The sequence below is a fragment of the Salvelinus namaycush genome, chromosome 23, assembly GCF_016432855.1.
Source record: "Salvelinus namaycush isolate Seneca chromosome 23, SaNama_1.0, whole genome shotgun sequence".
In the NCBI taxonomy this organism is placed as follows: Eukaryota; Metazoa; Chordata; class Actinopteri; order Salmoniformes; family Salmonidae; genus Salvelinus; species Salvelinus namaycush.
In genome coordinates this window covers 17,404,833-17,425,764 of record NC_052329.1, presented here as the reverse complement: position 1 = coordinate 17,425,764, position 20,932 = coordinate 17,404,833, and the positions used below count along the sequence as shown (strand labels likewise).

The 20,932-nt window shown below is 44.4% G+C and overlaps 1 protein-coding gene across 1 annotated transcript in view; it reads right to left on the bottom strand.

Annotated features, from left to right (window-relative positions):
* Positions 1 to 997: 997 nt before the first annotated feature.
* LOC120018128 (serine/threonine-protein kinase ULK2-like) overlaps positions 998 to 20,932 on the bottom strand; it is a 51,653-nt gene continuing 31,718 nt past the window's right edge. The window contains exons 6-26 of the mRNA XM_038961131.1: positions 19,111 to 19,284; positions 18,587 to 18,660; positions 18,346 to 18,447; positions 17,086 to 17,144; positions 16,892 to 16,974; positions 16,726 to 16,776; positions 16,493 to 16,581; positions 15,950 to 16,118; positions 15,593 to 15,647; positions 9,903 to 10,049; positions 8,087 to 8,235; positions 7,883 to 7,966; positions 6,823 to 7,061; positions 6,525 to 6,706; positions 6,329 to 6,438; positions 5,855 to 5,998; positions 5,226 to 5,440; positions 4,956 to 5,134; positions 4,617 to 4,735; positions 4,154 to 4,447; positions 998 to 3,700 (exon numbers count right to left, since the gene is read on the bottom strand). Of these exons, the coding sequence (XP_038817059.1) occupies positions 3,636 to 3,700; positions 4,154 to 4,447; positions 4,617 to 4,735; positions 4,956 to 5,134; positions 5,226 to 5,440; positions 5,855 to 5,998; positions 6,329 to 6,438; positions 6,525 to 6,706; positions 6,823 to 7,061; positions 7,883 to 7,966; positions 8,087 to 8,235; positions 9,903 to 10,049; positions 15,593 to 15,647; positions 15,950 to 16,118; positions 16,493 to 16,581; positions 16,726 to 16,776; positions 16,892 to 16,974; positions 17,086 to 17,144; positions 18,346 to 18,447; positions 18,587 to 18,660; positions 19,111 to 19,284 (2,783 nt within the window). The 3' untranslated portion in view covers positions 998 to 3,635. The remainder of the gene's footprint in view (positions 3,701 to 4,153; positions 4,448 to 4,616; positions 4,736 to 4,955; positions 5,135 to 5,225; positions 5,441 to 5,854; positions 5,999 to 6,328; positions 6,439 to 6,524; positions 6,707 to 6,822; positions 7,062 to 7,882; positions 7,967 to 8,086; positions 8,236 to 9,902; positions 10,050 to 15,592; positions 15,648 to 15,949; positions 16,119 to 16,492; positions 16,582 to 16,725; positions 16,777 to 16,891; positions 16,975 to 17,085; positions 17,145 to 18,345; positions 18,448 to 18,586; positions 18,661 to 19,110; positions 19,285 to 20,932) is intronic.

Here is a 20,932-nt window from a genome sequence, read left to right as displayed (position 1 = left end):
AAACAACAGGGGCTCTGCTCTGGGTGGTAACAAAGCTTTAAGAGGAAGCGAGAGGGATGGGAAGGCCAAGTGGGAGAAATTATGATCAACATCTGCTGCAGCACAATACTGGGCTCCCCGCTGTCCACCTGTGGGTTCTGGGCTACATTCATTGTTTTCACAGTATGATGACAGAGAGTGGGCCCCAACACACACACATACCTACAGATGAAGAGGCAGGTATGAAAAATATTGAAGTTGAGAGAGAAAACAATATGTTTATTCAACTGTGGGCTTACCTTCTTTTTTCGCAGAAGTGGTCTTGTCAGCAGTATTTGGGAACCTGGCCGCATCTATCCTCTAACTGGACTTGTTCAGGTCTGTAAAAAATAAACAGCTGAAGGTGAGATTAGAAGGTTGCCATAAACAGTTTGTGTACTAGATCCATTTGTATGCCGAATTTGTTTCAAGGATAAATAATTTGCTGACTGTGTCGTCAGAAAACATTGGTAGTAACAGTCCCCCAAAATATCCCTCCCTCCCCATCTGTCACTTTCTATTTGGCAGTGAATAGTGAAGTGGCTGGAAGAGTTAGAATAGTTCCATAGAGAACCGTGTGATTTTGGAATCCTGTTAATTTATTAGGCGATGTTCAGTGAATGAGACCCTTGTGTAGCTAATTATGCTATCTGTGGTGAAAGTTTTGCTATCAGAATCTGTAGGGATGGGGATGCTTGATTGTTAGACAGATAAAAAAGTTACTCCAGCTAAGGTATGGGGCTGGAGAAATGTAACCACACTTAAACTGTATATAACCTCCATAACTATGGACTGATGGTCCATGAGATTGACATGGTTTGAAACACACAGTATTTTGAAGCAGGGATTTGGCTCCATCTAGTGAATGTGAGTGAAAATGACTGCTCACTGGCTCAAATGGGGCCCGGCTTTTCTAGTGTTAATAAGGGACCCACAAATGTTATATTAGTATTTTCCATGAAATAATACAGACCATGCATGTAGTTCCAACTTGTCTTTTTAATTAACAAAGGCTGCATTTGTAGAGTTCCATAAAGAAAGATGCCCTTTAACTCACATCAAGTAACACATCAACATTTCTCATTGAAAAATAGGTGTGGAAATTCAGTTGCATTGTCATGGTCGGTTCAGGAGAGGGGGCTTAACCATCACAAGGGTTGGTATGCATTCAGCTGGACTCTGAGGTGTAAATGACTGGGAGGGTGAATACATTCACTCTACGGGATGTAACATGTGCTTAGTACCAATGGTTCGTCTCTGAAACAGTCCATCGTTAGTACTCCATTCTTAATAAACTACTGCTAGTGAGGGAGTGTGGCCTAAATCTACAGCGCTATAAATAGATGCATGGATTTGGTAAGTTCAGACAGTTTGACTATTGTTTTAATGTACTTCTCCCTCCACTCAGTGTGCAGAAAAGGCTTTTTGTAGTGCGGAGTGCTCACGAGCAAAGGGAGAGGGCACAAGAGCAAAAACTAAATAAACCACAGAAACTTGGATATGTCTAAAAAAGGAACAGTACATCATAGAAAGAGCTAGTGGCCACCAGTTGCAAGTTTACGCATTAACACACTATTCACACGTGTACAATAGGAAATCAAAGGAGTCTGCCCACTTTTCAAATAGGCTTACGAGGCAGCTCTTCTTCTGTAATGGACTTTCTATGATCACTGGCCTTTTGTATACCTGACGTGTGCAGACTCACTGAAATTACTGCATTGCAAGCACAGCAGCTGCTTGGGGAGAGAGCAGAGCAGACTTGAATGGATGCTAGGCAGTGCCTTTCTTTACTTCCAACACAGTAGATTTGATCTCTCCACACAGAATCCCCATCCGGTATAGTATACAAACAGTCCTAGTATAAAGAAGAGGTTGTGTGGCGATGTTTGGAGCAGCTGCCTTGTGATTGGCACATTCCTCTGTGCCAGGGTCCTCTAGTGGGGATAGATTGACTTGAACCCGTGGCAGGCGTGGTTAAAAGTACATAAAAATGTTTGTGCTCTTTGATCGAGAGGCAGGGCATCCAATGGCGTCGTCTCGCTCACTGACCCCCTCACTCTCTCACTGTGCTCTCACACACACATTCACTCAGGAAAACAAAATCACATGCACAACATACAAATATTTACACTTTTGCAAACATCAACTTACTTGGAAATGAGTTACAGTTATTCATGTATGAACATAAAAAAAGCTTGTTTCTGTATTATTTAGTGAAAACTACTCAAGTAATTTGACTGTTGTGTCTTGATTCACCCTGGAGAGGGGCGTTCCCCCTTGGTTTACTGATCAGGAACCCCTCCTCCCCAAATGCCTAGGGGCATGTGCTGGTCAACGCTAAAAGTTCCAGGGGCAAAGAAAACATACGTTTTAGTCCGATTCTCTGTCACCCACAGGCTTCTTCTTGCCATACTATTCTAAAAGCCCACCAGTGGTGTGGGATGTGTAGAGACTGGACGTTTCTTACGACCCCTCACCCCATTTCCACGGCAACACTTAACAGTCAGAGTGTGTGAGCAGGTTGCGCAGCAATGAGAGGGAGAGCTGTGGCAGGGCAAGTGGTGTTGTGGGCTGAAGAGGGTGAGAGAGAACCCCCCTCCCCACCCCCATCCCTTTAACCAACCTGAGCTACCACTAACAGCCTTCACATTTCTCTTTCCTAACCTGTCAGGACAAAGTGTCCCCCCCACTTTTCACAATAAAGTGCTTCAGCTAACAAATGAACAAAAAAAAAGATCTAATTACAAATCTACATGGTTGTTTGCTCTTCAGGCTTCCTTCCATGTGTGTAAAACTGTGTGTTCTTATATGTACATGTGTTGTAAAGTGTGTGTTTTGGCGTTTGAGTGTGTGTGTGTATTTGTTACAGGGTTGGCTAGACTGACTGCCCTTAAATTGACTAATCTCATATACTCCTTTAAATTGCCTAATCTCATATACTCCTTTAAATTGACTAATCTCATATACTCCTTCCTTCCACTTCAATACTAAAGACCATGTCAGACAGGCATCACAACAGCCTCCTCCTATTCCAAAACAATAAATAATCACAACAGCAATACTAATACAGAGTAAAAACCTTTACATTATAATAACCTCTGTGATTTGCATTAAAAATGTGTATTTTTCATGGGTGTATAAGTCTCTGGGCCCATGATAGATTGTCATTGTCCTTATATCAATCTCTTTCTTTTGGTACAAAATTAAAAAATCCTGCAAGTCGGATACAAAAAGCTGGGTAGAGTTTGTGTCCTCGTCCCACTCTCTTCAAGGAGTCGGTTAACAGACAGCACGCAAGAAGATGCCTGCGTCTTGTTCATGTCCTATGAATGTCTCAGTTCCATTTGATCATCTTTGGTAGTGAATGTGTGCATCATCTCTCGCGCACTTCATCGTTCTGTCTGCGATGCCAAAGAAGGTGTTATACTATCTGCCGTGTTGTTTCCTTAAACTCAGAAAAATATCAAAACGGAAAGGTGCTTGGACTGCTACGTGAGGGAGCATTGGGGTTCCGTACTTGTCCTCAATGTTCTACTGTCAGGGTAGAGAGTGGTCCCTCTGGGCAGAGAAGGGGGACAGAGAGTTCACAACTGCCCCTGATATGTGTGTGTGGTCTGCTACTCGTACAGTGTGACGGTGCAGTAGCAGAGGGCAGAGATTCTCCGGTCCACACTGGCCTTGTCTGTTGAGGAGACACAAACACACAGTCAGATCACAGTGACTGTAGCTGCTGTTCTATGTCACAATGACCTGGCTACCATGCCACACACACTTTCAGAGAAGCACAGTGCACTCTAAACCTCATCTGATTGAAGCCTCATCTGAAAGAAGCTCAGAGCTGGACCAAGTGGTTCAAGTAAGCCTGTGAGTGCTGATTAAAGATAAGAGGTCAAAGGGATTTTTCACAAGAGACTCTAGTTAACACACTTGACTGTCCATAATCATATCCATGTCCACTACACCAGAGTCTCTGTTACAGTACAATGTGATGAGCTTGTCTGGTCTCTGACAGAGCCTGTTGGGGGAGCCTGGTTGTCAGATGGATTTGTGCTTTGGCCATACATGACATAACAATGGCGTAGCAGAAACAGACTGGTCTTCAGTCTACAGTTAAAGACGGCACGTGGATACTTACACTTGGCCACATTTTGGATGTCTGCAGGGTCCTGCAGGATCTTGGACAGGCCATCTAGCAGCATTGCAGCCTTGTTGTAACGGTAGGCTATGTCCTCCGTCTGCTGAAACATCTCATCCAGAGCTGCAGACTGCACCGTTTCCACAGCGTGGTTATAGATGAGTTTCTCTGCGGTCACGCTGTTGATCTCGTCTACGAAGCGCTGCTTGTCTGAGAAGAAGTGGTTCAGCTTGTCTGTGAGCCGCCGACACAGGGAGATGCAGCTCTTGTAACGCTCGTTCAGACTCTTCACCACTGAGGAAGGGGGTGAGGAGGGAGGGGGAGAGAAAGTTAGCTATGCTCAAATAAAAATTAATTATATCTAAGTATTATACATGTATATTTTAAGTGTTTTAAGTTTGTATGCAGTTTATAAATACTATAGTGCAATGCCACTGTACCGGTCTGGGGACTTTTGTCTTACCCTGCTTGACGGCGCTGGAAGGGTTGAGCTTGGCTGATTTGATCTGGGCCTTGGCCAGGTGGAGGGAGGAGGCCAGGAGTTGGGCAGCCTTCATGTACAGCACCAGCTGCTCCACCTGCCTGTAGAGGGCAGTACAGCACACATTACTAACCTATACGGCTTCCATGGCTTTTCTTTCTTAAAAACGTCATAATTGTCTTTTACAACAATAATTTAAATTGTGATGAAACTGATGTTTTTGTGCCTCACTATGATGAAATGCTACAGGTTTGGGTCCAAACTAAAACCAGAATACTTTCAGTTAAACTGTGAACCCCCCATTTTTGGTCTCTCCCTTACCCCCACTCCTTGCTGAGCTGGCTGATCTGGTCCACTACCACACTCTCCTGAGGGGGGTAGAGGGAGGCAGCCGATACACCCAGGTCTGCCCCTCCTGCTCGCACCGCTGCGATCTCCAGCACACAGTCAATGAAGGACAGCATCATCCGTAGGTGCATCAGAGTGTCTGTGTGCTCTCGCTGTAGTCACAAACACATGATACAGGTCAGATATTACATAAAGACATGTGCAAATAGAAATGCCACACACACAAAGGGCCCCCTCTCCCACCTCCATGAGTGTCTCCTCAGGCAGCTCTGGGGCCTCAAAGGTGATGAATCCATCCAGGCTGGGGGGAGAGGTACCGTAGGGGACATAGCGTAGGCTGCTGGGACCTGCCTCTGCACCCCCTGGGGGAGAGGTCCCGATGGCCATGCCCGGAGGAGAGCCCACGTACACCCGCCCACTGGTGGAGCACAGGGAGCCTGCCGAACTGTTGGAGCCCACTGAGAGAGAGGGAAAGAGAGCACGAGACAGATGTAGGCCTATCACTTTGGCATAATTTGATTGCTCCTTTCATTGGCTGAATTTTACTTATAGAGAATTTCAGATTAAGATAACATAATTACAACATTTTCCAGAACAAAGTTCAGTCCACTGAGACACAGAGTTATTATTGATAGTACCCACTAAGATGAACAGCACAAGGAGAGGGAGAGAGACTGCCCACTAAATAGCAGTTATGTATCTCAGGGCATTGGAACCACCACCACGGAGTCACTTCACTCCAGGTAGGAAACATTGAGTGGAGTCGTAGTAATTTACATTAGCAGGTTAGCTAGGAGGGTGTAGCTTTGGGAAGTGGGGTTTAGCAAGCGGTTAGCCTAGCAGTTAGCCGCTGATGCAGTGAGCGGTCTCACCTGATGTGGTGCGCGGCCGGGTGCCCAAGTGGCTGCAGGTAGGGGGGGTGCTGCTGTTGGGGGGCGAGCCCACGGTGAAGAGAACGGTCCGGGGACTCGCCGCCCCGCCCCGAGGCTGAGCCAGCCCAAACGGTCCTGCTGGTGCTAGGGAGGGAGGGAGGGGCGGTCATTCACACTAAGCCAATCAAGCTCTCTGTTACACAGGAAGGTCCTGTCAGAGCAGCCAATCCAAGCAGTTCATGCAGGGCGAGAATCCATAAAGCAGAGAGACTGGTGCGTGTTTGTATTTGTGTTGTTCTTTGGGACAATGGGTAAGTATTATCTACTAAACCATTGATGTCCAGGTCAGTTTCAGCTAGGTTATTTCACAACTCATTTTCAGTCTCCAGCTCTTTTCTAATTAATGGTAAAAATATCTGTTCCATTATTTATACCTGGGAGGATGAAACTAGGACAGTGTGTGTGTATATTTACCTGTATCCATGGGCCGCTCTGCGTTGAGGCTGTCTGTGCTTCCCTGGTAGGGCTGTCCCCCTAGAGTGATTCTGACTGGCTGTTCAGACAGACGGCCAGTACTGACAGACCTGGGGAGAGAAACACATTGAGAAGAGATATTACCCACACAGAGAGAATGAGGAGACAGAGAAAAAGACAACAGTGCACCTTTTACCTGCCAAACATGGTCCTGCTGGCCTCAGGGGCAGACTGGCGCCCACTGGGGTAGGTGGTACAGTGGTGGGCACAGATGTCCCGTGCGTCCGCCAGGGTCTTAGTGGGTGTGGGACTGTCTGCCAGGGCCATCAGGTTACAGGACGCCTGCGTCTTAGGGATCTTAAATGGGGCCGAGATGGGCTGAACCGGGACATAGAGGTCAACAGTTACCGGTTGTGGTAAGTAGGACACACCGTAGCAAAACAGAATTAGGCTAATGATTAAAATATGCCAAAATGGTTATCAACTCAACCGACCTTGGTGGGGGAGCCAATGATTGTGGGCAGAGGTGACTTCGTCAGCCAATCAGAGGAGCGGGGGGAGGTGCCCAGGTTGCCAGGGCGACCCAGGTGGGGGGAGTGGCTGGGGGGGTAGTTGGAGGGCTGGATGGGGTCTGACAGCTGCTTGTGGAGTTTCTGTCTGGTGTGGTAGACCTCAGTCAGGGTGGGGGCACTCTGCAGGCGACCCAGTAACTGGGACGATGGCACTGGAGAACCTAAAAGAGACACACAGAGAGTCATTCATACAAGTCATTTTTTTATCACTTAATGTAAAAGTTTAAGTTTCACATTAATAATTGTTTTAGTGGCGATCATTAGTGTTAGTATTAGTTACATTAGTGTTAGTATAGTGTCAGTGGCGTTAGCACATACTGATCTAGAGAAGATTCAAAATTCACCACTAGATGGCTCTACAGTCTTGAAATGTGTATTTTTCTACTGTAAACCAAGTCAAAAATAGCAGCATAAAGGGCCACTAGGTTTCTGTTTTGATGAGCGTCTTGTTCATTCACAGGATTGCTGCTGAGAAGTTCAAAAAGACCCCGGAAACTTCAGTTTTTTTCTTTAGTAGGTCATCAAGTTTTCTAAAGGAGACTAAGTACTAACTGTATGTATCTGCACTGGTTTGCTCAGGGTAAGTCCCACCTATATCACTGGGGTTGCCATGGATACTGGCCTCTTGACTCAAATAGTGACACACTTGTGAAAACTGCGTGGATGGGTGGGTGAAACAACTCCCATACACACAACCTCCTTCCCAGAGCGTTAATGGAACACCTGTTACTTAAAAAATAACCTGACTCATGGCATAAACATCCGCCTCGGGGGAGGACGGGAGAGGGAAGAACATGTAAACACTTCTGTAGCTGGCTTTGTCTCCTTAAAAAGTCATCCTGGGCTGAGTTTCCCCAGAGCATAATATCACTAAGATCATATTTAGTTTCAATGGAATTAAGATGATCTTAGTGCCATAATGCTTTTGGGAAACCCAGCCTTGTTCTATCTGTCTGTATGTCTGTCGGTCTACTGAACTCACCTCCTGAGGAGCTGCGGCTGCTGGACTCATGGCCCTGAGGGTGTCCACAGCAACAGTGACCCAGCTGCTCTGGGATGGTGCCCACTTAAAGAGAAACACAGACATATTAATGCAGTTTCAATGAGAAAGTTTCAATGTGAAATAATTATGATGCCAGGAGTGTTGAATGATATGAAACGGGGACATGTTGGGGCATGTTCTTACCCAGAGGTGAGGGGGAGTATGGGCGGGAGCTGCCTATAGAGAGACGTCTGCCTGTCATCTGAGGGCTGCAGTCTGCAGAGCTGGGGGACCCAGAGCAAACCTTAGGGAAACCCATGGGACTGGTATTGGATCGCCTCACTGTACCAGACCTGCATAGACAACAAGCACACACAATGGAGGTTTAGATATCACAAATATACAGAACATGCATACCAAAAATGTTACACACATTCATTGTTAGTCCACCAGAACCAACACCACCAAGCTTCATTACTTGTCTAACAGTTCATGAACACCCTTATTTTCAGCTTACAGCAAAGCTCTAGTTTCCAACCACTATCCTTCATGTTTATCATGAAATAACACTTAAATAACCTTTCTGAAACACCTGAAAACATTAACATTTAATAAACCTTTTGGCAATGAGCTTAGCTAGATTCCATTCCCTCAGCTCAGTGTCTAACTGTTGCCTTTTTCACTTGGTTCTAATTTAAACTTCCTGAGTTATTCAGCGACCGTCAGTTTGCTGCCAAGACAACCCTGTCACGCTGCAAGCACAGGACTTCAAAACACAGCTGTTAGCCTATCCTCACGAAAACTGTTGTGCTGATAGCGAGTACTCTTCCACTCTTTCTCCTGCACTTCCTCTCTTGAGATGTATGGAGTTTCAAAAAGAAGATGGCGAACAGAGAAAGCGTAAGCAGCAGCCGGGCACATATAGAAGCCAGTCTTCCCCTGAGATGTCTGCACACTGTCTTTCTGCTAGTCTGCTGTGCTAGCTCTCTGCATTCATTTCTTCTTGTTAGCGCTAACTTGTTAACTAGCCCAGACACGGTCAAGGGACAGGGTAGTCGGTCTGTGACAGAGAGCTTAATCCTCCTTGGAGGACTCAGAGTCAGACCCAGGGCCAAGGGAAATGGGGCAGCAGTTGGGGAGGCTGGCTACTCAGTACCCGCTGCCCAGGCTTTGGGGCCCTGTGGTGAGGGTAAGTAGTGGGTGTAAAGTTGATGGTTCACTGTGGAGCTAGGCTACTCCAGTGCCACATTTCCATTGAGGATTTACCCCAGTAGCTTACCCAAAAGGCTCAGACTTTTCGGTTTCCATCTATGTGGGCCAGTACCCATGTCTCACTGGGCCATGGCTCCGGCAGGCCTGCTCTAACTTGGAGCCAAGGTAAGACCCTGGGTACTTTTCAGCTTGCATTTACATAACACTGGCTAACTTTGAACATTAACACATTCTTGCAAAGCAACAGTCTTGATGATGCAGAGGTTGTTGATTCTTCTCAGCACAAGTCTCTAGTGTCACACTCCTGATGGAAACACAATAACACTAGAGCTCACATTAACATAAAACCCTGGCTGCCCACTGGTGTGGGGGTAAGTCTCAATGGAAAAACACCACAGGAACTTTATACTAATCGCTGTGGCAATGTTCTTATCTCCTCTCACAACAGCCAATAGAAGTACAACAATAAAACTAATTTGCCTCGAAAGGAGATTCGAAACCTTTTCCTATTCCCTCCCTTTCTATACATGTCTTGAAGCACTTCCCCCCACCACACCACAAGCAATATCCACTGACTGAACTGATGAAACTTAATTGCCTGATGCAATAACTGACAGAGTTGAAGATGAATTTTCCAAACCCAAAGGTTAGTCATCAGAGATCAAACAACAAGATAGACTAGTCTCTGAACTGCCAGGTGTGAGGACTGTATGCAGCCACAAAACAAACAACTTCTTAACCATGACAGCTGTACTTCAGGGAACCTCCCAGGATAGTGGCACCTCCCAAACCCTCCCCAGTCTCTTACCTGTGTGAGCCGTAGAGCGTGGTGGTGGGGCTGTTGGAGAGGTTCTGTTTGATGCGCTGGTAGTTCCGCACCTGGGTGGGCACAGGGATGGGGGTAGTCTCTGCCCGGGGGGACACCATGGGGGTCTGTCCGGTGGTCTGCGGCTGCCTGGAGTGGTGAAGGGGGAAGAGGAGGAACATTAGCCAGTCTGCTAGTTCTTCCAAAACTGCACCATCTGTTCAGGAATGATGACACCCATAGAACTCAATGTTTTAAAAAATAATGAATTCCTTCTGACACAGCATTTGTATAAATAGAACATGAAGACTGACTAGAGGTTTCTAGCTAGGCTATGTCTCAGAGTTATTTTAATTTAATTTTTTACACATATGGCATTTTCAATGGAACTAAACTTCAGTCCTGCAAGGAGGCTGGCCCAACCCAGAGGGGGCAGGGACATTGCACACATGCACACACGTGTCTGCCCAATCAGTGGGGAGCAGTCAGTGCTAAGAGGAGTTATGGAAGAGACTGTGGTTTGAGGGCTCAGCCAATAGCACGTGCTAAGCCCACCTCCTTTCTATCAGACAGAGGGACAGGAGGAAAGAAAGCTGGCCTCATTTACATGCCTTTGTTATTCCATTGGTCCAAAATGTTCCCTGAGCTAAAGTCATACACGGGTCAACCATAGGGGGTTCACTTGGGTTTAGAAAGAAAAAGGGAAAGAGAGAGGAAGGGGAGGAGGAATATAAATGTTATAGAACAGGGCAGATTTAACAGTAGCAGCATTATGTAATAAGATGGTTAGCGGGGGAGGGTGTAGACCAGAGAAAGGGAATAGACCGAGGGATACACGTGAGGCACACGACCACCCGTCTGTCCTGTACAGCAGCAACACACAGACAAAGACACAGAGGGTTTTCTTTGTCTGCTTTCCACTCCGAGAAGCAAAGAAACACATTTTAACACAACACACATTGACATAGCTTTTGGTAAGACACTTCTAGTTCCAACCAAAAGTAAAAAGGGCCATAAAGGTTCATCAAAGTGGCATTTAAGAAAGTGGCATATCCGTGGTTTATTCTATAACCTCAGTGCACTGTATTACCCCATGCAGTCATTCAGTTTAACACATTCATTTCTCCCCAGAACAGGTTGTTAAAAGCTGATGTGTTCTAACAACAGAAGCTAATGGGGACACTGGAGCTACACAGGATGCTCTCCCTAACAATAGGCAGTTTTTAGGTCAGTCATGACCATCTTCTTTGAGAGGAGAGAGGGAATCTGTTTGTCTTTACTGCATCTACCCAGAGGGGAATGGAAACACAGAACTGTCTTTTCCCTCTCCTCTGTGTGCACTCCCTCTGTCTCTCTCTAAATACTCTCCACTTTTTCTATTTGCTTTGTCTCTGCTCGTTGCCCTCTCCTCATTCATTTTGGGCAGCTGCTCTCTTTCTTTCTCCTTATCTCCCTTCCTTTCTCCATATTCATCCTTAGTAGTGGCTCTGTCTCTCTGCACTCTCCCTCCCCCCTCGCATTCCCTGGCTCAGGGATCGATTAAGGACAGACAGAGCACAGGGAAAAAACAAGTGACTGTGGGCGGTGAGGGGAGCTGAGGTGATGTGAGCCGACTGAGGGGTGGGATCCTCCAGGAATAGAGAATGACTCTATTGGCACTCATACAGACTAGCTCCTCACCTCACAGCAGAAAGACAGGTCACAGAAGGACAGGCTGAGTGTTAACCACCTGGCAGCACAACCAGGGAACCAAGGGAAAGAGAATGAAGAGAGGGGAGGGATGGGGGAAAGGGAACAGGTTGAGAGAGAATTAAAGATGCAGTCCAGGATCTTAAGTACTTACAAATTCGTAACATATTGTACAAATTTCTATTCATAACTTGAGGATCTCTTTAAGCATCAGGGTGATAGGGAAAAGAGGGGGAAGAGAGAAACTATCACCCCAAAGATGAATATAGAGAGATGGTGAGAAAGGAGGAAAGCAGCTATATGATTGAGGAGAGAGTGACAGGGGGAAACAAGCAAGGAATAGACCAAATGAGTGTGAATACAAGACAGGGAGAGAGAAACAGAGAGTTAGAAAACAGTATTACTGGAGGCTATTTACAAAGAGAGAAACAGAGCATTAGAAAACAGTATTACTGGAGGCCATTTACAAAGAGAGAAAAAGAGCATTTGAAAACAGTATTACTGGAGGCCATTTACAAAGAGAGAAAAAGAGCATTTGAAAACAGTATTACTGGAGGCCATTTACAAAGAGAGAAAAAGAGCATTTGAAAACAGTATTACTGGAGGCTATTTACAAAGAGAAACAGAGCATTAGAAAACAGTATTACTGGAGGCCATTTACAAAGAGAGAAAAAGAGCATTAGAAAACAGTATTACTGGAGGCTATTTACAAAGAGAAAAAGAGCATTTGAAAACAGTATTACTGGAGGCCATTTACAAAGAGAGAAAAAGAGCATTAGAAAACAGTATTACTGGAGGCTATTTACAAAGAGAAAAAGAGCATTTGAAAACAGTATTACTGGAGGCTATTTACAAAGAGAGAAACAGAGCATTAGAAAACAGTATTACTGGAGGCTATTTACAAAGAGAGAAACAGAGCATTTGAAAACAGTATTACTGGAGGCTATTTACAAAGAGAGAAACAGAGCATTAGAAAACAGTATTACTGGAGGCCATTTACAAAGAGAGAAACAGAGCATTAGAAAACAGTATTACTGGAGGCTATTTACAAAGAGAGAAACAGAGCATTAGAAAACAGTATTACTGGAGGCCATTTACAAAGAGAGAAACAGGGAGAGAAACAGGGGGAGCGAAAAGAAAAAGAGAGTGATAGATGAGGGTGGAGAGCCTTGTCATGCTGCAGGTTATTTACAAACAGAGAGAGAGAGAGTGTGGGGTCAAAGGAGAGGAGGAAGTGACTTTGGGGAGAAGTGGTGTTTGTGTCTCTGCTCTGTGTGTATGAGACAGGCATTTGAGGTGCCATGACATTTGCCCACAGCGATTTCCTGTGTGTAAGAGATCTATTCTTATACCACAGACCTGCCTAGTCTGGGTTGTTTAGGATACACAGTAGCCGTTTATCTGAGACATCTACACAATATAAGCACAAATCTAATCGATTTTGACATGAACAAAATATATTATTTAGCCTTTGACATAGTTTAATGTAAAAGGAAGACTAATATATTGCTTTCAGACACCAATATCATGTAGTTTATGACTAAGGGGTATAAAATTAACACAACACAGCTGCTGTGCAGACTGACAGTGATGACACCAGTAGAGTTATACATTGAAATGTCCATGTGGAGTAGACAGAATGCACTTACTCATGCAGAGCCCGTTCACAGCTGACGGACACACGTCACTGCACACACACAAACCTGATATCTGGGGCTGAAATAGCAGCATGCACGTCAGACTGGCTCATATCTCCATCAGCTACTCAGTCTATTTCTAATCTTGGTCCTTGTCAACATCTACCACACATTTATTATGTTATGTTTTGTGACAATCATTGTTAGATCTGTCTAATGTGCTATAAATCTAATTGCTCAAATACATAAAAAAAAAAAAAACTTGCCCATTTCCTGAAATATCCCAGTTTAGGGACACAGGTCAAACACTGTTTATTAATCCTTTCTGAGCTTAAGTTACATTTCCATGACGCAACAAGTCAACAGTGAAAACATGATAGATTTCCAATGAGCATGGTGCAACACAGTCAAGCCCAGGGGAGTCAACAGAGAAACTAGGTCAGGTCATCTAGATTTTGTGCTCCAAGGATAACCAGAGGAGGCTGTATGTTCCTTTCTGAAATGGTGGCCGGCCCAAATCAGACAACAAAGAGTTGGACAGCTTTAAAACACTTCTTTCACATACATACATACATACATACATACATACATACATACATACATACATACATACATACATACATACATACATACATACATACATACATACATACATACATACATACATACATACATACATACATACATACATACATACATACATACATACATACATACATACATACATACATACATACATACATACATACATACATACATACATACATACATACATACATACATACATACATACATACATACATACATACATACATACATACATACATACATACATACATACATACATACATACATACATACATACATACATACATACATACATACATACATACATACATACATACATACATACATACATACATACATACATACATACATACATACATACATACATACATACATACATACATACATACATACATACATACATACATACATACATACATACATACATACAGTACCAGTCAAAAGGTTGGACACACCTACTCATTCAAGGGTTGATCTTCATTTTTACTATTTTCTACATTGTAGAATAATAGTGAAGACATCAAAACTATGAAATAACACATATGGCATCATGTAGTAACCAAACAAGTGCTCAACGAATCTAAATATATTTGATATTTTTCAAAGTAGACACATTTTGCCTTGATTACACCTTTGCATACACTTGGCATTCTCTCAACCAGCTTAATGAGGTAGTCACCTGGAATGCATTTGAATTAACAGGTGTGCCTTGTTAAGACATTTGTGGAATTTCTTTCCTTCTTAATGCATTTGGGCCAATCAATTGTGTTGTGACAAGGTAGGGGTGGTATACAGAAGAGAGCCCTATTTGGTAAAAGACCGAGTCCATATTATGGCAAGAACAGCTCAAATAAGCAAGGAAAAACAGTCCATCATTACTTTAAGACATGAAGGTCAGTCAATACAGAAAAAGTCAAGAACTTTGAAAGTTTCTTCAAGTGCAGACGCAATGATGAAACTGGCTCTCATGAGGACCGCCACAGGAAAGGAAGACACAGAGTTACCTCTGTTGCAGGGGATACGTTCATTAGAGTTACCGGCCTCAGAAACTGCAGCCCAAATAAATGCTTCACAGAGTTCACTAACAGACACATCTCAACAACTGTTCAGAGGAGACTGTGCGAAACAGGACTTCAAGGTCAAATTGCTGCGAAGAAATCACTACTAAAGGACACCAATAAGAAGAAGAGACTTGCTTGTCCCAACAAACACGAGCAAAGGACATTAAACTGGTGGACATCTGTCCTTTGGTCTGATGAGTCCAAATTTGAGATTTTTGGTTCCAACCGCTGTGTCTTTGTGAGACGCAGAGTACTGTAGGTGAACGGATGATTCCCACATGTGTGGTTCCCACCGTGAAGCATGGAGGTGGTGTGATGGCACACTTAACCAGCATGGCTACCACAGCATTCTGCAGCGATACGCCATCCCATCTGGTGGGAACTCCTTCAAGACTGTTGGAAAAGCATTCCAGGCAAAGCTGGTTAAGAGAATGCCAAGAGTGTGCAAAGCTGTCATCAAGGCAAAGGGTGGTTACATTGAAGAATCTCAAATATATTTTGATTAGTTTAATACTTTTTTGGTTACTACATGATTCCATGTGTTATATCATAGTTTTGATGTCTTCACTATAATTCTACAATGTAGAAAATAGTAAAAATAAAGAAAAGACCTTGAATGAGTAGGTGTGTCAAAACCTTTGACTGGTACTGTACATAAATACGCACACACACTGGCTGAATCTATGCTAAGAGCTGAAGTTGATGACGTTACACTCACCCTCCACACCACTCTCCAGACGGCCGATGCCCCACTGCTCCCATTGGCTGGTCATCTGAGGAAGAGGGAAGTGAGCCAACCAGACAAGAGTATAAACCATGGCACATAAGTGAATTAACCGACTACCCATACTGCCACTCAAAATGTTTTTTTTTTCTATTTGGTCAACTGTGTGTGTCAAGTGTGAGTAGGTGCTCAGTGTGCGTTTTATAGCAGGTGCCTTAGTCTAAGAAGAGTGTGTGTAGGTGCACAATGTACATGTAGTGTTGTCAGTAGGCCTAATTAGTGTAATAAGGAGTAGCAAGTGTCCAGTGTGTGTGTGCGCATGTCTGCATGTGTGTGTTCCTGCAGACTCACAAGACTCTGTGGAGAGGTGTGGCACCAGGACAAAGTCGTCCGTGTCGCTTGAGGAGTTCTTGCTGCTGGTGCTTCCTCCAGACTCCTTAGACAGCTGCAGGTAGTTTGGAGGGCCCAGGGGTGGCGACGACAGACAGTCCTCAGGTAAGGTCTGCATGTCAGGGAGAGACTGGAGAAGGGAAAGGGTATGTGTGTGTTGTAGTGAGCAAAATGTGTGTTTATGTTGGTGGGGGTAGGTGGTGTGTGTGTTAGGAGGGTAGGGCAAGAGAAAGAAAGTGAGAGGATTAAAATCTCAGTGAGAGAGAGGGCTTGGGCTGTACTATTCAATTAGTGCCAGACTGGGCTATGTAGACTGCCAGTATAATGCAATCACAGTGGACAGAGAGAAAGAGTACTTCCCTGGGAAACTCAGTTTGTCCATTTTCCCACTGAGCTACTGTACAAAGTCTAGATTGTTAAGCGCTGTTATGCCTTGAGGTACGGATAAACCCACTGGGTGTGGAATGCAACTATGAGGTGTATAGACAATCAGGATGAACTTACGGCAGGGGAGTTGTAGCGAACAGAGGGTGAGCTGCCACATGTGATGTCGGTCACAGCGCTAGGGCAGTTGGGTACTGGAACAGGACATGCTGGAGAAAAAAACATACAAATACACATTTTCACACAAGACCTAAGTACTCTCAACATCAATGCCACCTCACAATACAGCTATGACACCACAACAGGTATTTCCCCCTGTTATTGATGAAGGAAGTTCTCATCTGTCTACTCACATTTTTTGATGGCAGACACTGGATCTAAGAAAGGATGACTGAAAAATGCATCTGAAACAACAAGACAGAAGTGTGAATGTTAGAGAAGTAATGTACAATTTATAGATAACAAACATGAAGTATTAAATCATTTTCTTTCTAGAAGGGAAGTGATGTCAGAACTGACCGAAGTCCATCCTGTCCTTCTGGTTCCTCTGCAGCAGGCCTAGCAACAGGTTGCCAAGGGAAGGAGACGTCTCCCTCGGGATGCTGAGTAATAGAGGAACAGACATACATTCTAGGTAAAAACATGATTTTCAGCCCAAAAGGCCTCGATCAGATAGTTAAATCATTCCTAAATCCTATCATCTGTTGACCTACATGGGTAGCAGTGACTTGTTCTTCTCATAGAACATCCTCAGGTCCTGTGGACTGTTGGCCTAAAGACAGACAGACAGAGAGAGAACAGAGTGACAGGGGGTTTGTATACTACTTCTATAAACACACATCATGGGTGACATATTTCATATTTAATCTGTGCACACAGATCCACAGATGATGCAATCTATTGCACTCCACACTGCCCTTTCACACCTTCACTCATGACTACATGGCCAGGCACGAGTCCAACCCCAGTGGTAGGCCTGATCACCAACAATGATGAGACAGCCTATGGGGAGAAGGTCAGAGACCTGACTGTGTGGTGCAAGGACAACAACCTCTCCCTCAAAGTGAGCAAGACAAAGGAGCTGATTGTGGACTACAGGAAAAGGCGGGCCGAACAGGCCCCCATTAACATCAACGGGGCTGTAGCGGAGCGGGTTGAGAGTTAAGTTCTTTGGTGTCCACATCACCAACAAATTAACATGGTCCAAGTACACCAAGACAGTCGTGAAGAGAGCACGACAAAACCTATTCCCCCTCAGCAGACTGAAAATATTTGGCATGGGTTATCAGATCCTCAAAAGGTTTTACAGCTGCACCATCGAGAGCATCCTGAAGGGTTGCATCATCGCCTGGTATGGCAACTGCTCGGCCTCAAGGCACTGCAGAGGGTAGTGCATACGGCCCAGTACATCACCAGGGCCAAGCTTCCTGCTATCCACGATCTCTATACCAGGCGGTGTCAGAGGAAGGCCCTAAAAATTGTCAAACTCCAGCAACCCTAGTCATAGACTGTTCTCTCTGCTACTGCATGGCAAGCGGTACGGGAGCACCAAGTCTAGGTCCAAGAAGCTTCTAAACAGCTTCTACCCCCAAGCCATAAGACGCCTGAACAGCTAATCAAATGGCTACCCAGACTATTTGCATTGCCCCATCCCTTCTACACTGCTGCTACTATGTTATTATCTGTGCATAGTCACTTTAATAACTCTACCTACATGTACATATTACCTCAATAGCGGTGCCCCCGCACATTGTACTGTACCCCCTGTATATAACACCGCTACTGTTATTTACTGCTGCTCTTTAATTATTTGTTATTCTTATTCTTAAAACCGCATTGTTGGTTAAAGGCTTGTAAGTAAGGATTTCTCTGTAAAGTCTATACCTGTTGTATTCCGCACATGTGACAAATACAATTTTATTTTATTTGACATTTCACACAGTTTAATGCTGCTCTCTCACTCTCCATCCTACCTGGAAAGGGGGCTTCCCTACGAGACACTGGTAGACGACAGTTCCAATGCTCCACAGGTCTGCCTTGGCATCATAGTTCTGAGACATGATCACTTCTGGGGCCTGGTTAGAGGACAGAGGTTAGAGGTCACGCTCTGAAAGGACCATTCCAGCTGCAGGTTGCTGGAGAACAAGAGACTGCAGACATGACACCCTTACACACACAAACACTAAACACACACGCACACCTGCACCCACCCACCATGTACATGGGGGAGCCACACAGCGTGGCAGCCATCATGTTGCTCTGGAGGTATCGTGCGAAGCCAAAGTCAGCTGAAAGAGAGAAGGCCGTCAGTCTGTTGGTCTGTGTTATTAATAGCTACTATTGTCGGAGTGTTACGACTCCTATTACCAAGCCTCTCAGACACTAGACAATTGGGAACGCAACACACAACATGAGTCACCACACCTTGCAGGAATAGCACTGTGCAAACTAAATATAGCTGTGAGGTTCAAAACAACTAGTCATGACCTTAGCTAGCTGTCATTGTGGTGCATCTTGATACATGATATATGACACTTGTGTGAGACAATAAGACAAATCATATGATGGCTAACAGTTCATGGATAGGCCATCTCTATATATACACAGTATAAACAGTATTTATATCATAGAAACATTATGAAGTTGTGAAGAATTAAAGGGATAGTTGTCTTTTTGAAGGTTTAGCTTAGTTTTAGCTGAGTGTGTGTTGTGTTTGAGGGGCTGGGTTGGTCAGTCACCTATTTTGATGCGGATGCCGTTGATACTGGATCTCTTGCGGCTGGTGTATGACAGCAGGATGTTCTGTGGTTTCAGGTCTCGGTGGATGATGCCTTTACTGTTGAGGATCCTCATTGCTGCTGATATCTGCTGGAGGAACACCCTCAGAGTGTCTTCTCTCAGTGTCCCCTTGGCTAGGGAGAGCCAAGAGGGGAAACTACTTACCCACAATCCTTCATTACACAGTACAAATGTATTGGCACATAATGTATGATGACCAGGGATGTAGTGGTAAAAGACTACTACACCCACACTGGCTATTAGCATATTTTATTCATACAAAACTACATTACCAATACTGCACAGAAACTCTATAAAGGACATTATCCACCCACTATGCACTAGTCTAGAGGCCATAGACAACTTTTTACAACTATTTCACACACTAATGTTTCACTCACACCAATCATTAACATGTTTTTACATTTTCAGATTGAGATTTTAGTCCTTTAGCAGACACTCTTATCCAGAGCAACTTACAGTAGTGAGAACATCCATTTTCATACTTTCCCCCTGTGGGAAACGAAACCCACAACTCTGGCATTGCAAGCACCATGCTCAACCAACTGAGCCACATGGGACCCATACCAAACATTTGCCAGCAGTTATACACACTCAATACCTCCATCTCCCTAATGTATTGCATTAATTACTGATTGCCTCAGCTTACATTTAAGTGATTTAGATGCACCTATATCAATGAGAGAAATGCATTAAAACTTCTACATCAGGATGCATTGGGAGAGCTCTGTCACCACAACTGCACACAGAATCCAAGGGAAAGCAACCTGCACAAAATGCTTATTCTGCAAGTAGTGTACATCTTCTATGCAAGCACAACCAATTAGAGTAGTAATTGTTTGAACATTAGCAGCCTAAGTAATAAGAGTATTAACAGTGAAGATTACTGTAGTTAGCATAAGAGGTCGGGCAGTGGAGTGTGTCTGGTCCTGCATGTACTGGTTGCAGTGAAACAATAACATTAGCTAATCACGTGAGCTGCTAGCTTAGAGGATTCCTGGGTCTCTAAAGAGTAAACCAAACCATTATGGTCACAATGGATCTTGTGTCAATCTAACCATGCTTACACATATTAAATCAGGGATTTAACAACACTCTCTAAAGTACAACAGTGACAACTTCTTCTAAACGCAGCAAAGTTGTGTAATTAATGAAATAACAACATGGTTGTGTGACAATATTATACAATGAGGGTTTATAAGGGAGAGAGAGAAACAGAAACAGAGGGAGAGCGCAACAGAAAGGGGGAGAGTGCAACAGAAAGGGGGAGAGTGCAACAGAAAGGGGGAGAGTACAACAGAAAGGGGGAGAGTGCAACAGAAAGGGGGAGAGTGCAACAGAAAGGGGGAGAGTGCGACTGTGCGTGCGCGCTAGAAGAGAGAGGTACAGACACTGTACCGTGCCCTGAGGTGATGTGAGAGCGTGCACCTGTACAACATAAAAAAACAGTTCCCCTGATAACAAGTGAATCAGAACACAACATGAGGACCAGAGTCCACAACACTGCTTTCCTCTGTTCACCAGTATCTACACTGAACCTGGTGCACTGGGACGTTCTGTTCCTCAGTACCTTTTTAGACTCCCCGTTGACCTCTTGTTATGGTGCCCATTTCATGATGAGCTCTTTCTTTCTCTGTTACTAAACTGTAGCTCTGCTGGGATTAACGCATAACTACCTGCTGTTGACCTTGACACATATATATATAATATATATGCAAATATGACCCATAGCAACAGGGAGACAGGTGTGTGTTATGCAAT